The following is a 15,293-nucleotide window of genomic DNA, read 5'->3' on the forward strand; positions in this document are numbered from 1 at the left end:
AAGGGGACCCCTCGAGACCCGGGCAGGGTAGAGGCCCAGAGGTGTCACGGGTGACCGGCGAGCTGGGGCACAGCCCCGGCGAGGGGCACGGCGCAGCAGTACCTGTAGGAAACACAGGCAAAGGTGTCTCGACCACCGGGTCAGTGGGAAACATAGAGGATAGGTCAAGGTCCGGGGTGGAGGCGGGAGTGGTGGTGGGAAAGGAGAAGACAGACTCATCGAACACCACATAGCGAGAGATGAGGACGCGACGGGAGGTAAGGTCGTAGCATTGGTACCCCTTGTGATCTGGGGATTACCCAAGGAAGACACAGAGAGTGGAACGGGGAGCCAGCTTGTGGGAAGCAGTGGCGGTGGTGTTCAGGTAACACGCACACCCGAAGACTCGAAGGTGATCGTAGCGAGGAGGGGTACCGAAGAGAGTGTGGTGTGGCGTGGGAGCTAGGCAGGCAGCGGAAGGAAGGCGGTTAAGGAGGTAGGTGGAGGTGTGCAAGCTCTCAGCCCAGAAGCGAGCAGGAAGCGAGGCCTGAAGCAGAAGAGTGCGCACGGTGTCGTTTTGCGGTGCGAATCATGCGCTCAATCTTGCCGTTCTGAGAGGAAGTATACGGGCAAGGCATGCGCAACTAGACACCGTGAGAGAGGAAGAAAGCACGGGAGGTGGAGTTATCAAACTCCCGACCATTGTCACACTGGATGGCCTTGATGGTGAGGCCGAGTTGTGGACACCCAAGCAAAGAAGTGGAGGATCACGGGGAAAGCATCAGACTTCGCACGTAAAGGAAAACTCCAGAAATAATGCGAATAATCATCAACCACCACAAGATAGTATTTGTATCTAGAAATACTGATTACAGGAGATGTCCATGAGTCGCAATGTACAAAGTCAAAAATGCGGACGGCATGAGAAAAACTATGAAAAGGAAGACGAACATGACGGCCCGGTTGGCACGCATGACACAAATGCTCATCGTGAGACCGAGTACATCGAATATCGGAACTACGACTGAGCTGCATCAGGGCATCACGTCTAGAATGACCGAGGCGCCGGTGCCAAGTACTGGAGGAAGTAGTAGTGGCGAAGGCAGCTGACAAAACAGGTCAAGAAGGCGAGGCAGATGACGGAAAGCGAAGAGTGTAAAGGGGCCCCGTGCTGTCACATCGAAGCAGAGGACGCCGAGAAGCCAAATCCTTCACAGTAAGACTAGAAGAGTCAAACTCCACAGAACAGGAATTGTCAGTTGTAAAACGACGAATTGAAAGAAGGTTGTGAACCATAGAAGGAGCAACAATGTCAGCAAGACGAAAAGAGCCATGGGGGCCGGCGGCACCGACAGAAGTGACAGGAAGACACGACGCATTGAGGACCATAATGGACGAAGGAACATAGGAAGACGAGGGGTGAACAGAAGAAAATATATCGGCGTTAGAAGTGGTGTGGTAAGTAGCCCCAGAGTCGGCGACCCACTCTGGCCCAACAGGTGGTGACAGGGCCATGGTGCTGAAGGAGTGGGCCAAGGCCGCCTGGTCCCAACCGGCAGGCCCGGGCAAGGTGCCGGGTGGAGTAGGCCACATGGAAGTGGAGTACGTGCTGGGAGGGGCCGCCCACGGGGTCACTGAGGGGAACCCCGGGAGAGCACCAACGAGCATGGCCACCGAGCGTGGCTCACCACCGAAAGGCTAGAAAGGCCACATGGAGATGCACCCTGACCATGGGTCGTGGAAGGATGGCCAAGGTGCACCCTGTGGAGGTGTTGGCGTCGTGTTGGTCCCACAGCCTGCACCACGTCCCCCGCGCGGCGACGGCGGTCGCCACGCCCCCCCCCCCCCCACCCCCGCTCGGGCCGGGAGGAGAACCCAAAAAAAACCACGGTGACCGAGTGGACCAACCCCCTGGGGGAATGGCGGCCAAAACAATCCAGGAGGTCCAGGGCCTCGGCACGGAGGCCGATACGACCTGAACTCACTGCTGGAGCTCCTCTATGACAAGGTCGTCACGGACCTGCATGAAGGTGGCGAAAGGTTGCTGACGAGTGATCCACGTCCTGAGGTGAGCGTAGCGATCGCTGAGCCCGCGAAGGACGTTGAGGACCAGGATACGGTCCTCCACGGGCCAGCTAAGGTCGCTGACGGAGAGGTCACCCTAGACGAACGTCCGGAAGCTCGCATCGAGACGCAGAACCCAGGCGTCGGCATTGCCCAGAAACTGGCCCTCGAGCGCCAACCAGGCCCCGCGAGCGCTCGGAGTGTTGCGGACGAGGTCGTGGAGGTCCAAGGAGATCGTCCTCAGAATCCAGGAGAGGACGATGCTATCGAGGCGCAACCACGAGGCGGTCGGGACCGTGCCCAGGGCGCCGAGGAGGACATGGTCGTCCAGGGCCTAGCGGCGGAGGGTGAGGAGGACCAGGTCCCGCCACCGGCGTAGGAAGGCGACTCCGGCTCGAGGACAACTGGGACCAGGAGCCGAATGTTCTGGACACCTCCAGCCTGGTAGTGAAGCTAGGCCACGAGCGGGTTGGCCGGGTCATGCCAAAGGACCGCGGTGGTGGACGAGGGGTGACCCGCTCCAGCCCCCGTGCCCGCCAAGCCGGAGGAGATGGCCCCGCCGTGGTGGGAGGAAGGGGAGGTGAGGAGCTGCTCTGCGTCGGCAATCTGCTTGGCCAGGGCATCAGCTGCATCGCGCTCGCGCTCCCAAGCGAGTGCGGCCTCCCGCAGACGGGCCTACCTCACCACGTACTCTGCCCGAGCAGCGACAAGGGCGGTGGCAAGGGCAGAGTCGGGTCGCGCCGCGGTGAGCGATGAGGGTGGTGGAGTGGGGAAAGAGTTGGTGCTGGTCCCTGCGCCCACCATCCTGTTGGTAGGAGACCACGGCGGCATGCCGAAGGGGAAGGGAGGAGCCACGGCGCCCACGACCAGATCACCGGTGGCGTCAGAGGTAGGGTCGACGACGGTGCAGTGTTCGCTGCATCCATGGCAGCATCCTCGGAGCCCCCTGCGCCTGCGCATGGCTGGCCCTCCGTGCCCGCGCTTGACTGCAGGGGAGGTCGCCAGCGGCCGGCTGCAGGGGAGTGCCGCCCGTCCTAGGTGGCTGTGCAGCCATGAGGGGCGCCGCGCCGGAAGGAGAAGGCCAGGCGCTGCCCGCGGCCTAGCCGCCCGCGGCCTAGCCGCCCGCGCTTGCCCGTGGCTGACCGCTGGACGGAGCCAGTGCAGCGGCGGCGGCCGCCATCTGTGCCCAGGTGGGCTGAAGAGTCGGGAACTAGCCGAAGTAGGTTGGAGGAGGAGGGGGAGGCGGCCAGCCAGCCATGGCGCCCGCGGCGGCGGCCCAGGGGGGCTCACTGGCCAGCAGCGGCGCTGGAAGGTGCCAGGCGGCTGGGAGGAGGGAGGGAGAGAAACTAGCTTTGATACCATGTTAAAATTAGGGTTTTCCTTGTATTGGGCCAACCCTAAACAGGGTGGTAATATAGTTACCATACATGGGCCTCATGGGCCTGCATAACACATACTCTAACACTTATGTTGATCAGTTTGAGCATGTTCAGCAAGTTCACCAGTTAGCTATCCCACCAGCTTTTCAACTGAAGTACATAGCAAGCCAGTTATGAGAATAAGCTCTTCATCTTTGTTACCAGCTTACCGCTATGTACAGCCATGATTCTGGCATGTAAAATGGAGATCAGCTCATTTCTATTGATTTTTTTTATCAGCTGATTCATCCATTACATTGTTTAAGTTTATATATTTACTCTGAACATAAGGAAAAATGCTAATCTTGCTAACTTTCAGAATAATTAATTGCCACACCTTACCATAGTATCAGAGTCATGTATGCCAGCTGCACTGATACTAAGAGAAGGAAATTCAATAGCTGCCTTACCACCAGTTCTGACTAACATTTCATGTTCAGAAATTTCGAAGCGTTTGAAGTGTGTGTTAGCATAGGAAACAAAAAAGAGGATACATCACCTTAGTGAGCAAAGCAATATCCAATGAGCTGTAATCATCATACTTATAATCTCTCACTTGTTCAGGCTTGTAATAACTTTCCAAGCTTACAACTTCACAGCCAATTATATTTGCCATCTTCTGAGCTAAACTTGTCTTTCCTGATCCACTAGGACCACCTACAAAGAGCAAGAGGTCAAATAGTACTAACTTAAGCGCTTAAACTAAAAACCCCTGTGTAGCAAGAGCGAGCAAAAGGGAGAGGAGAGAGGGAGAGAGGGGGAGAGGGGGAGATCTGGAGAGAATGAATGCAACTATAGCAGAATATCCAAAAAGACGCAAAACTAATACTCCATGCATGCCTCAATAGTGGTGTACTCAATATTGTAGTGTCATTTGAAATTTCCAAATATTTTGCCAGTGTATAAGGTCACGATGAGCGTTAAGAAGTGGAGATGAAGTTTTTGTTATGTATAAGGTCCTGGTGGAGTTCAAGATGAGATTCCCATATCAATGAAAAGTATATATAGCATTTTTCCCAACCTCCTTATTATGTGTGCCCGATCCGTTTCCCACAATCCTTCGCCCCGTCTCGCACCCAGATTAACCCCCCGAGTTACCGCCCTTATCTCCTTTCCCAATCAAGCAGTTCTCTCTCCTTCCTTCATCAACACCATAGTGCCGCTAATCAGTAATCACAGGACCCATCATTCAGATCCAGGATGCCCAGAGTCAATCTGTGGTGTACAGGGAAGGAGGGATTGGGCGAGGAGGAAAGCTGGGGTGAAATGTCATGCCAGCTTGGCAGATATCGATGACCCTCCACTCCATGGGCAACATCCTCATCTAGTCCCCCACTTTTCACTCTGGCGCCCTTTCCATTGCATCCTTTACCTCCTCTTTTCTACTTCTCTCCCATGGTGGGAAACAACACATAGCATCATCCCCATTCTCTCCCATGGGCAATGTCTGACAACAGGAAACAGTGCAAATTGTTGCAAATTTTGTTAATGGTGGTTAGGTCTCAAGGCTCAAGGTAGGTCTTTAGTTTTTCATGGCTAAGAATGATGTCTAGAGTATAATGCATCACTTAAAAGGTGCCTGCTCAGCCTTAAGGTCCTTTTTCACCACACTAGGAATGCCCCAAGAGTTAACATCACTGATCATAATCAATGTATATATCGAATCTACATTCAAATCGACACCAAGACAGCATGATACGTAATCACAATAGGAACACGAAAGCAATAAGCCCAGCAATGATATTAATACTTGGACAACCCAATTCACAAAAGTATACAGTGATAAAAATGCAGTTCTGGCTACATCTAATAGTCTATCCAAGCATGCACCACTCACACTCAGAATAAGAACATTTCTGTCCTCATAACTGTATGACTGTCTAGAGTTTTTGTCGTTTTCCAGTCAAAGAGGCTACCATCCCTGCATATCCATTCAATTAGGATACTAGGACTTCACTCCAAGTGAATATGAGAATATGAAATTGCTATTAGGATTAGGATATTTGGATTTCTAAGACCAACTGAATGGTTTCAAAGACAGAAGAATCAGGTATGCTTTTTTACCTATCAAGTACCGCAAGGTAGATGTTTGGTCTACAACTTCAGTCTAAATACTAAGCATGTTCCACTATGTTAGAAAAAGAAAGGGTGGAAGCATTACCAATCCCAACAATGACAGGGTATCCTTTGTTCTCCAACAATGCCTGACAGATAACATGATACATGTTTAATGAGATATCTATCAAATATGTATACAAGCTAACAATGCATAGGACTCATGGCAACATTTACCTGAATTGCTTGAACTGATAGGAGAAGGCCCCTATCCAGGTCATAAGAATCTGGCAGAGGAGCTAGCTGGATGTTACTTCTTGAAGAAGAATCTGAAAACATGCAGTAGATAATCATCATACTATACATTGTACTCTGTGGTCCTAAGCTATTCTACTTTTCTTTCCATGGAAACAGTTTCATGAAATTCCAATACAAAGTTAAAGTTAACAACCTGGGATAAACTGCCATTTTGCCAAAACATGTTCCTGTTCCAACTTTTTGGGCGGAGATCTCGTCCATGGTTGCATCAAGTCATCAAGATTTGTAATGTTTTCAGCAGAAACACGAATAGGTTTAGGTGCAGCAATTTTCTTTTCTTGACTTTCAGTTAGCAGTGTGCTTGATACTGGTGGTGGTGTATTAAGTCGTGGAACCCCTAAGATCAATGAGGAACTTATTAGCATGAAGGTCCGGTTGCAAACTAAGGGAATACAAGATATTATACCTTTGCTCTCCAAGATCATTTCTAAGTATGACTTTGTGATCCATGGTCCCTTTATACCAAGATTTGAAGCCTCTGCTGCAACGATCTAAATTATGTAAGTCAGTTAAATTATCAAACTTTAACCAAGGCTCAAGAACAAGTTCACAATAAACATACAAAGAAATCAGTTAAATTATACCAAGCTTTGAAGCCTCAACTACAACAATCTAAATTATGTAAGTTAAATTATCAAACTTTAATCAAGGTTCAATCACAAGTTCACAACAAACATAAAAAGAAATCAGGACATCGTTCAGAATTCATAATCATATATATATCTTTCTCTTGGAATTAAGAGCAACAATCTTTCAATTTCATACCTCTATTAAACCCACAGCATAAAAGATCCTATAGCCTAAACATTGTGAACTCTAGGTACCTTAACAGTTAGAATTTCATAAGGTTCCTAGAAGTAAACATGTATAACAAATAGTTGAAGTACACAATTGTCAAACTTAGTCATCAAATGCTTTAGATGAAAAGGTGATAATATGCATTATGGGAATACTGACTAGTCATAAGAACACCTGTAAGCCACCTAAATATTTTAAGCCAAAAGGCAGACATTACCCAAATTCAACAATTATGAATTTCAAGGACGAAATAGAACAATTTTAGCACAAGATAAAAGTTAGCATTAATCAGATTCAATGATGACCATGACATGGTAGATGTGGCAAAACCCAAAAATGGACATCATGATCTCTTAAAAATTCCTGAGAATCCAAAAAAAAATCAAGAGCACCAAAAAGCACAACTGAGTCATAACTCATCACCTAGCATAGAAGAATGTATACCTTTCTACTTGGACCTTTTAGTACCAAAAAGGTCTCGTTTAAAGTGTCAATGGTCTCTGCCGCTATCAGTAATTGATCTCTATTGACAGATATGCATGTACGCTTAAAGCTAACAACAACACTGTACCCCAAGGCCAACAATCCTCCAAGAGTTGTTCGTCCAACCTGAAATAATTCAGAAACATGCAGCACGTTCAGAAGATGACATTACGTTGCTGCAATTTTTAAGTGATACAGAGTGCTCCTATGAAACAATTTAACTCTTCATTAAAGGAGGGCTTCACCCAATTGAACTATGAAAAACACTTGCTAGTTGGGAGAGATTTAAATGTAATATAAACATTTCATCTTAAGGAGTGTAATACTGTAGAAGATACAAAAGAATATTCGAGTTTCAGTGTTGTTCTCAAATAAATTAAGATCATTTGCTACCAATAGTTTGCAGGTTTGCTGCATAAACAAACTTCTATGATAATATGTACTCCATTCCAAATTATAAGACATTTTGGCTTTTCAAGATACATAGCTTTTGCTATGCACTTAGATATACACTACATCTAGATACATAGTAAAAGCAATGTATCTAGAAAACCAAAACATCTTATAATAATTTGGAACAGAGGGAGTAATATGTAATACTTCCAGTAGTATTTCCACTTTCAGATTTACAAATTCCAATGCTTTAGATTTCATCAACCTGCACACTGATAGAGGATGAACTAGCTCTTGTATTCATTCATATTGAGTAAACCAGATTACAGGGATTTATATAGGAGCTACACTAACAGAAGAGAGAGAGGGGGAAGCACACAGGCGACAGCCGGGGAAGATTCCCAGGCATCAGCCATCTAACAGTAAAGAGAAGTAAATACTAGCAGTAAAGAGGGGGAGTAAATAGGTGACAGCCAGGGAAGGCTCCTAGGCCTCAGCCAGCTAGTAATAAAGGAAGCAGTAAACATGCTAACACACGCCCAAGCTGTCAACGTGCAGAATATAAGCAGCCTGATCCCAGCTGTCCTCGACATCTACTCCAACAACTACACCCGCTGGCGCAGTCAGATCCTTTTCATCCTCGGGAAGTACTACCTCTAGCGCCATGTCCTTGATGATGCTACCGATCATACCTTCCTAGACTGAGCACGCATGAACTGTGTTGTCCTGTCGGGGCTCTACGTATTCTACGGCAACATCTTCAGCAACCTCAAGGAGATCGTCCGGGCACACTGCACGCGCCGTCTGGCTTGCCCTAGAACACCAATTCATTTCAATCATGAACAGCGCGCCCTCTACCTCGACACCACCTTTCAAAACTTTGTCCAAGGCAACCTCTCCGTCACCGACTACTAATGTAAGTTCAAGAACATGGCACACACCTTTTGGTGATCTCAGAGGACCACACACCGTCCTCAACGTCGTCTGTGGCCTCAACGAGCACTTTGCCTCTATTGGCATGCACCTTCAGTTTAGGTGTCCCATCCCCACCTTCCTAGAGGTCCACAACGACTTGATTCAGGCTGCTCACAGTTGTAGGCATCTGGGCCTTGAGCCCGCCAAGTTTTCTATAGATTGATCATTAGACATAATAGGCAAGGATATCTGACATTAGTCATACTTTTATAAACCAACCGTAGATCATCCTTGCCTGTATATGCCCCTGTACTCTACAGGCCGTAATCAATCTACTGTTCTCTCGTGTATTAAAATTGCTTTCAAATCTATTTCCCTCAATCTCCTCAACCAAGCACAGAGCAGTCAGGGCTCGACTCTGGCCCTTAGTCGCCCCCTGTTACAAGTCAAAGCCCTGTGCTCATTCGAATAACTCTGGGAGCTTTTGGTTGATATGAAAAGAAGGCAGCAGTTACATTTTCCACAAAGAATCACCAAGTATACAAAGGGCAGGCACAGCTTGGTGTGAAGTTACTAGATGTGATAATTCATTTTATTTCCAGGGCACTAATGTAACCATAGTTTTGAGTATGTATTGTTGCCCATGTAACAGCTCTCCTGCATATTTGAGGAAAATAGCCTAACATCTATTGCATGCCTGGCATACTGTTAGTTTGCACTGTGCTCTAAACACTGGCAGTACATCTATTGCAGCCTAACATCTTCACCTTAGTAAGCCACACGTATTATTTTGCCAGAATGACAAACCAATGCAAGTTTTCAGTACTCGGCAACTTAAGGAAACACAAAACAGATCCTTTGAAGATAAGTGTATACCTCAAACTCAGCTTTTGGACGGATTATGAAGTACTTGTCAACAATCCTCTGGTCTCCGAGAGATAGGTAGTATCTTATTCCACATTGCCTAACCTTAATCCAATCATCAATCTTCATTTCTTCAGAAGCAAAAGGTGGCCTAAGGTACATCTCAATAAAGCTGGAATAATTTAAAAAACAGTTGTCACAAACTAAAAACATTGATGAAGGTACAAGGGAACTTTAAAAAGGTTGTCAGGATCCTGATCTAGGTAGTATCTTTACCATTTGACTGTAATCAATCATACTACATGCCTCTGCCTTCAAGACCACCGAGAAAGTCCATGCACTGAATCTTGCAGTAAGCTGCCTAGAATACCCTCACTGTTAGGGCAAGCTCCCTGTCTACCTGGCGCTAGAGTCCGACGACAGCACGCGGGACTTGGGGCGCTAGCTGCCACCACCCCGACTACCGCCCACAGCCTAGGGACAACCATGACAATTGAAACCCGTACCAGGATGCACGAGATGGCCACTACGTTCGCCAAGTAGCACCAAGACTACAATGATCTCGATGGCGTGTTCGACAGCAAGGAGGATCCTCCCTTGGCTCAACCGTTACAAGACGCTCTTCCGGGGTCCACACATGCCGTAACATCTTGGGCGTGGCTCGAAGAAGCTTCTCCATCGCTCGCTCCTCGTCGAGGTTCCTCTCGCCGTGGAGGATCATCTACTACTTCAGCGTGGCGAGGCGAAGAGGAGAAATCTTCTATCTGCTCCCTCGGACAAAAGGAGAGGTTTTCCCACTCCTTGCGCAGACACTGCAGCGTGGCACGGCAGACACGATCAACGCCGATGCGTGCCGCGGCGATGGAGTCCCACGCCTCCTTGGCGGAAGGCTTGTCCGCGAGCGACACCTGCATCCCCAGCGGAACTCAGGCGATGATGGCCTCCAGCGCGCGTCGGTCGTCGTGGTACAGGAGATCACCGTACTCGACGGCGTCCCAGATTTGGCGCCCCTGCATCTTGAGTCGCATGAGCGTGCTCCACTCATGGTAGTTCGACTTCGTCAATTGCAGCCACGGGGTCCTGCGCCGCCGTCCTTGTACACCGTCTAGATCATCGCTGATCCGTAACGGCCTCCGCTTCCAATACGGCGAGCAGGTAACGGGCTCCGCGACGGGTTCCCGCGGCGTGGATCAGGGCTCCTTCGCCGGTGCGCGCGTGGCTCCCAGTCATCTCCGCGCGGAGAGCCGCAGCCGTGGCGGCCGCCTCCTGAGCTGCTGTTGCTGCCCGCCGCGCCGCCTGCGCTGCCTGCGCGGTTGCGGCCTCTGCCGCTGCCAAGCGCCTGGCACGATCAGCGCCTGGGTTCACCACGGCGCCAGCCTCTGGGTTGGCGTCCACGGCGTCGCCGGAGATGGCTGCTGCTGCTCTGGCTCTCTGGCTTGAGGTAGACATGGCTCCTAGGCCCTCTCAACCTGGCTTCGATACCAATTGTTGGCATGGACAAGTTGCAAAACTGAATTTGGACTGCCAGAGGACAGCTTGGCCTAGAGGCCGCTTGGATTGAATTGACATGCAACAAGTACTCACACAATACGAGGAGGGGTTGCTGCATATATAGCTTAGAGAGTAGACAGCACCCCAACATACCCTGACCACTTTTAACTGCCTAAAGCAAAATTGTCTAGCAGCAACTTGGTTCTCAAGGCACCATGTTCAGCTTGGTTGCCAAGGAACCTATTAGGTAAAGTAAAACTCAATTACAGTAAAGTAAATGGTAACTGGGCTAACACTAGGCTAACCCCTGTCAATACGGAAAAAATTCGCTGCGCGATGGGTTCAGCCGGGCGTGCGTACACCCCCTTGCCCGATTGATGCCGCGTGTGCCCAGACTTCATCGCACGGCAGCTGTACATGATCTTTCAATTGGCTCCAAATTAGCAAAGGCTTGCTCCAAATCGGCTCGATCCCTTGCTTCCCATCACAACCCTTCTCAGGTCGGCCCCTTTCTTCCCATCGCAAGTTCGCAACACTCCTGTAATCTCGCCGTCGTCGATCTGTGCACAACTGCCACCAACAGCATCAATTCCAGCCTTCCTGGTGCACAGGATGAAGCCTCCATCACAAGAAGATGATGCCATCAGGTTAACACTAGTGATGTGTCTTCTTGGCCTCCATCACCCGCCGTGGAGGCTGCTTGATTCCTGGAAGCGGACGTGACCACGTGCAAGAGCCTGCACTGTTCTAGGGCTCGAATGCTCGATGCAATCGGGCAGTTAGTTGGCTTCCTCTCGTATTCTCGTGAGAAAAAACAAACTCGCAGGAGCCGAACAGATTTGGAGCCAAGCCATCTGCTAATTTGGAGCCAAGCGAAACATCTTGTACACTGTGTGTCGTGCGATGAAGTCTGGACACACGTGGCATCAATCGGGCAGGGGGGTGTACGTGCGCCTGGCTGGACCCATCGTCCACCCAACTTTTTTCCGTCAATAACACCGCAAGTTGTGGTATGCATCGCTGCACCTGACTGGCACAGCCCAACTCTGGTACTATTTGTTGGAGCTCACCGGAGATGCCCCATCGTGGAGTTGCTTTGCACAACTTGTTCTCCAGCGCTTAGGGCTGCCCATGACCAAAGAGATTGCCACGCTCCGTCGCACGGGATCAGTGCATGACTACTCCAATCAGTTCGTGACCTTGGAGTGCCACGATGTGGAACTCATGGAGTCATAACAGGTCCAGTTATGTTGCACTTCATTTGCCACAGACCCTCAACAATGCCGTCATGCTGGCCACGCAGGCCGGACCTGGCGTTCGCTGTTGGCTACGTCAGTCGGTTCATGCAACGACCGATGATGGACCATCAGCGGGCCATCAAGAGGATCCTCCACTATGTTGCGGGCACCTCCGACTACGGCTTGCACTACCCGAGGTGCCCCAGCGCGGAGCACTTCATCGGGTACAGCGACAGTGACCTCGCCGGTGACATCAACACAAGCAAGAGCACCAGCGGGACGCTGTTCTTCTTGGCAAGTGTTTGATCAGCTGGCAGTCGGTCAAGCAGCAGGTGGCGACTCTGTCTAGTTGTGAGGCGAAGTACACCGCTGCCACTGCCGCTTCAACTAAGGCTCTGTGGCTGGCTCGGCTGCTGGGTGATCTCCTTGGCAGAGACGCACAAGCAGTGGAGCTCAGGGTGGACAGCAAGTCCGCCTTGGCCTTGGCGAAGAACCCCGTCTTCCATGAGCGCGTCAAGCATATCAGGATCAAGTACCACTTCATCAGAAGCTGCTTGGATGAAGGGAGCATCAAGGCCGGCTACATCAACACCTAGGATCAGCTCTACTTCAACACCAAGTCCCTTGGGTGGGTCAAGTTCTAGGAGCTTCGCTCCAGGATTGGGACAGCTCAAATTCCCCAAAAGGCACACACAAGACTTAGAGGGAGAATGATAGACCTCTATAACTCTTGTGCTTATCTAGAGTAGTTGGTGGCTGTGTCAGCACCCTTATCTTCTTATCCTAATAAGATCTACTTTAGTAGTTGGAATATGTTCTAATCCTTTATTAAGGACCAAGTATGCTACTCTATATGTATCCCCGACCTGCCATGTTTTGTGACAAGGCTAAGTAATGGAAAATATCTAACCCCAAACCTGTGTCTATCTCTAACAAATGGTATCTAGAGCCTAAGTTCATCTGGGTTCTACCTTACCCTATCCCAATCTCATCGCCATGACTCGCCGGTCCAACCGCTCCCACTCCATTCTCGCAGAACAATAATATGGTGCCAGCAGGCAGCCACACGACACCAGCAGCGGATGACGCACGCACGGCCAGGGAGGTGGATGCGCATGCAGCACGCATCGAGGAGGCGGAGCGATGGGAGCAGGAGGCGGTGGACCGGGCGGCGGTTTCTGCTCGGACAGAGCGGCTCGCAGCCGCTGAGCTCGCAGCCGAGCGGACTGTTGAGACGACTAGGGAGGCCACAACGGCTGCTCAGGTGGCGGCTGCAGCTGCTGCCGCTCTATGACACAATGTAGGGACACGAGGCAGGCGACCGCGACGTGGACTCGGGACACGCGCAAGACGGACGCGATGCGGACACACGAGACGTGCGGGATCCACGCGTCAGGCGCGAGCTAGAGGCCCAGCGGCATCAGGAGCGGGCGGCGTGACTGGAGGCAGAGCGGGACTTCGCTGCACGGGAGGCACGGGTGTGGAAGGCGGAGCGGGACTTTAGTAGTTGGAATATGTTATAATCCGTTCTTAAGGACCAAGTATGCTACTCTATATGTATCCCCAACCTGCCATGTTTTGTGGCAAGGTTGGAAAATATCTAGCCCTAAACCTGTGTCTATCTCTAACAGCCTCTACTAGCGACAACAATGTCCACAGCGGGTAGTGCCCAGCATCGCGCTGATGGCTTGTGCTACTACTGTGATCATAGGTACATCACAGGACACCGTTGCAAAAAATTGTTCATCATTGAGGTCATGGACTCGAGTATACGAAGGGGGACTTTGCCACCTCCATGAGGGACGAGCCATGCATTTCCCTCATGGTGCTCATGGGTGACCGCTCTCTAGGATACCAAACCATCAAGGTCTACACCAAGCTAGGCCCCCACAAATTCATCGCCTTGCTGGACTCTGGTTCGACACATAATTTCATCAACGTCGATATGGTGCGCCAAGCGGGCATCTTCGTTGCTGGCAACGCTGGTAATCCACCTGGCGTCATCTAGGTGAGATGGGGCAACGCACTCACGAGCCGCGGCAGCTGCGCAGAGCAACAGCGGCGGCATATTCCTCTTCAAGGGTGTAGGAGGGCAGCGTGGATGCCTACATGTGCATCTGCGGCCACATGCGTAGCAATGGCAGCAGCTACCTCCAGGAGTCCAGGGTGGCATTTGGCATGGTCACGCGGTCACAAGCAGCGGCAGTCAGCGGCATGCGTCGCGGCATCAGCAACAGTGGGCAAGGCGAACGCGGCACGCTCTGCTTCGAGTGGCAAGGACGCGCTCCTGGGTGATAGCTGCTGCACGGGCAGCAACGGCAGCGACCTCCTCCAGGCCGGCCTTCGCCTTGGCCGCAGCAGCGGCAGCCGCACGCCCGATTGTGGCAGCTTGCTCGTGCTCAGCCTGCCCAGAGGTAGCAGATGTGGCAGTGGGAGATAACGCCTCACGAGCCATGGAAGGAGGACAGCGGAAATTAGAGGGTGCAGAAGGAAGAGATCATAAGATCTCAGGAGTCTCTTGCGCGCTGGGCAGAAACCTAGAAGGCAGCCATCAGCTATTAATAGCAGATATTAAACATGGTAACAATCCTGAGCACCAATAGTTAATGATTCTATTAAGTTCATATCCATTGACCGATCTAGGTTAAGCCCAAGGCTCCAAACTGTACAATTGCAGGAATGTACACTCCTACAATCTATATCACCATATTGACAACCTTAAACCCTCCGAACAACTCCAGCTGAGTGGACCAATAAATTAAGAGGGTGAAGAGGAAACATGAACTCACTTCTCAGTTTCCGCTTTATTTTGTTCAAAAGAATACAACTTCTTGCCATCTGATGACTACAATAAAACACAAAAAGTTAAAAAAACGAAGAATATAAAAAGATGGAATGAGTAACCAACTAACCATAGCTACAAATTGTGTACCACATCAAAAATCACACAAGCTCATACTGCAATATGAAGAAAAATAAATAAATAAAACAGTCCAAAATGAAACATAGGCTGTTATTATGACAATGTTGAAATATAAAACACCTAATTCAGTGAAGGACTTCAAACCCAATATTTAAATGTAACATGGGTCCATAACTATGCATTTCTGGTACTCATTGGCCACATGTACAATTTTCTGAAAGCACTGTGCTCTCCAAGATCAACATTTTGCACAATTAGCATTTGCAATTTACAGTTCGATTTGATAATGCGTAGACAAAGCACCACAATACTAAATGCATCTGTCTGCAGAAGCAGCACTCCCAAATTAAGATT

General features: G+C 50.0%; 1 protein-coding gene across 3 annotated transcripts in view; it reads right to left on the bottom strand.

The window, feature by feature from the left end:
• LOC8086455 overlaps nt 1–15,293 on the bottom strand; it is a 61,058-nt gene that overhangs the window by 36,324 nt on the left and 9,441 nt on the right. For all 3 annotated transcript variants that reach the window (XM_021462763.1, XM_021462764.1, XM_021462762.1), the window contains exons 8-15: nt 14,806–14,861; nt 9,300–9,459; nt 7,077–7,241; nt 6,241–6,325; nt 5,968–6,171; nt 5,754–5,845; nt 5,623–5,665; nt 3,961–4,118 (exon numbers count right to left, since the gene is read on the bottom strand). In XM_021462763.1, the coding sequence (XP_021318438.1) occupies nt 3,961–4,118; nt 5,623–5,665; nt 5,754–5,845; nt 5,968–6,171; nt 6,241–6,325; nt 7,077–7,241; nt 9,300–9,459; nt 14,806–14,861 (963 nt within the window). The remainder of the gene's footprint in view (nt 1–3,960; nt 4,119–5,622; nt 5,666–5,753; nt 5,846–5,967; nt 6,172–6,240; nt 6,326–7,076; nt 7,242–9,299; nt 9,460–14,805; nt 14,862–15,293) is intronic.

Source organism: Sorghum bicolor, chromosome 6 (assembly GCF_000003195.3).
Source record: "Sorghum bicolor cultivar BTx623 chromosome 6, Sorghum_bicolor_NCBIv3, whole genome shotgun sequence".
Taxonomy (NCBI): Eukaryota; Viridiplantae; Streptophyta; class Magnoliopsida; order Poales; family Poaceae; genus Sorghum; species Sorghum bicolor.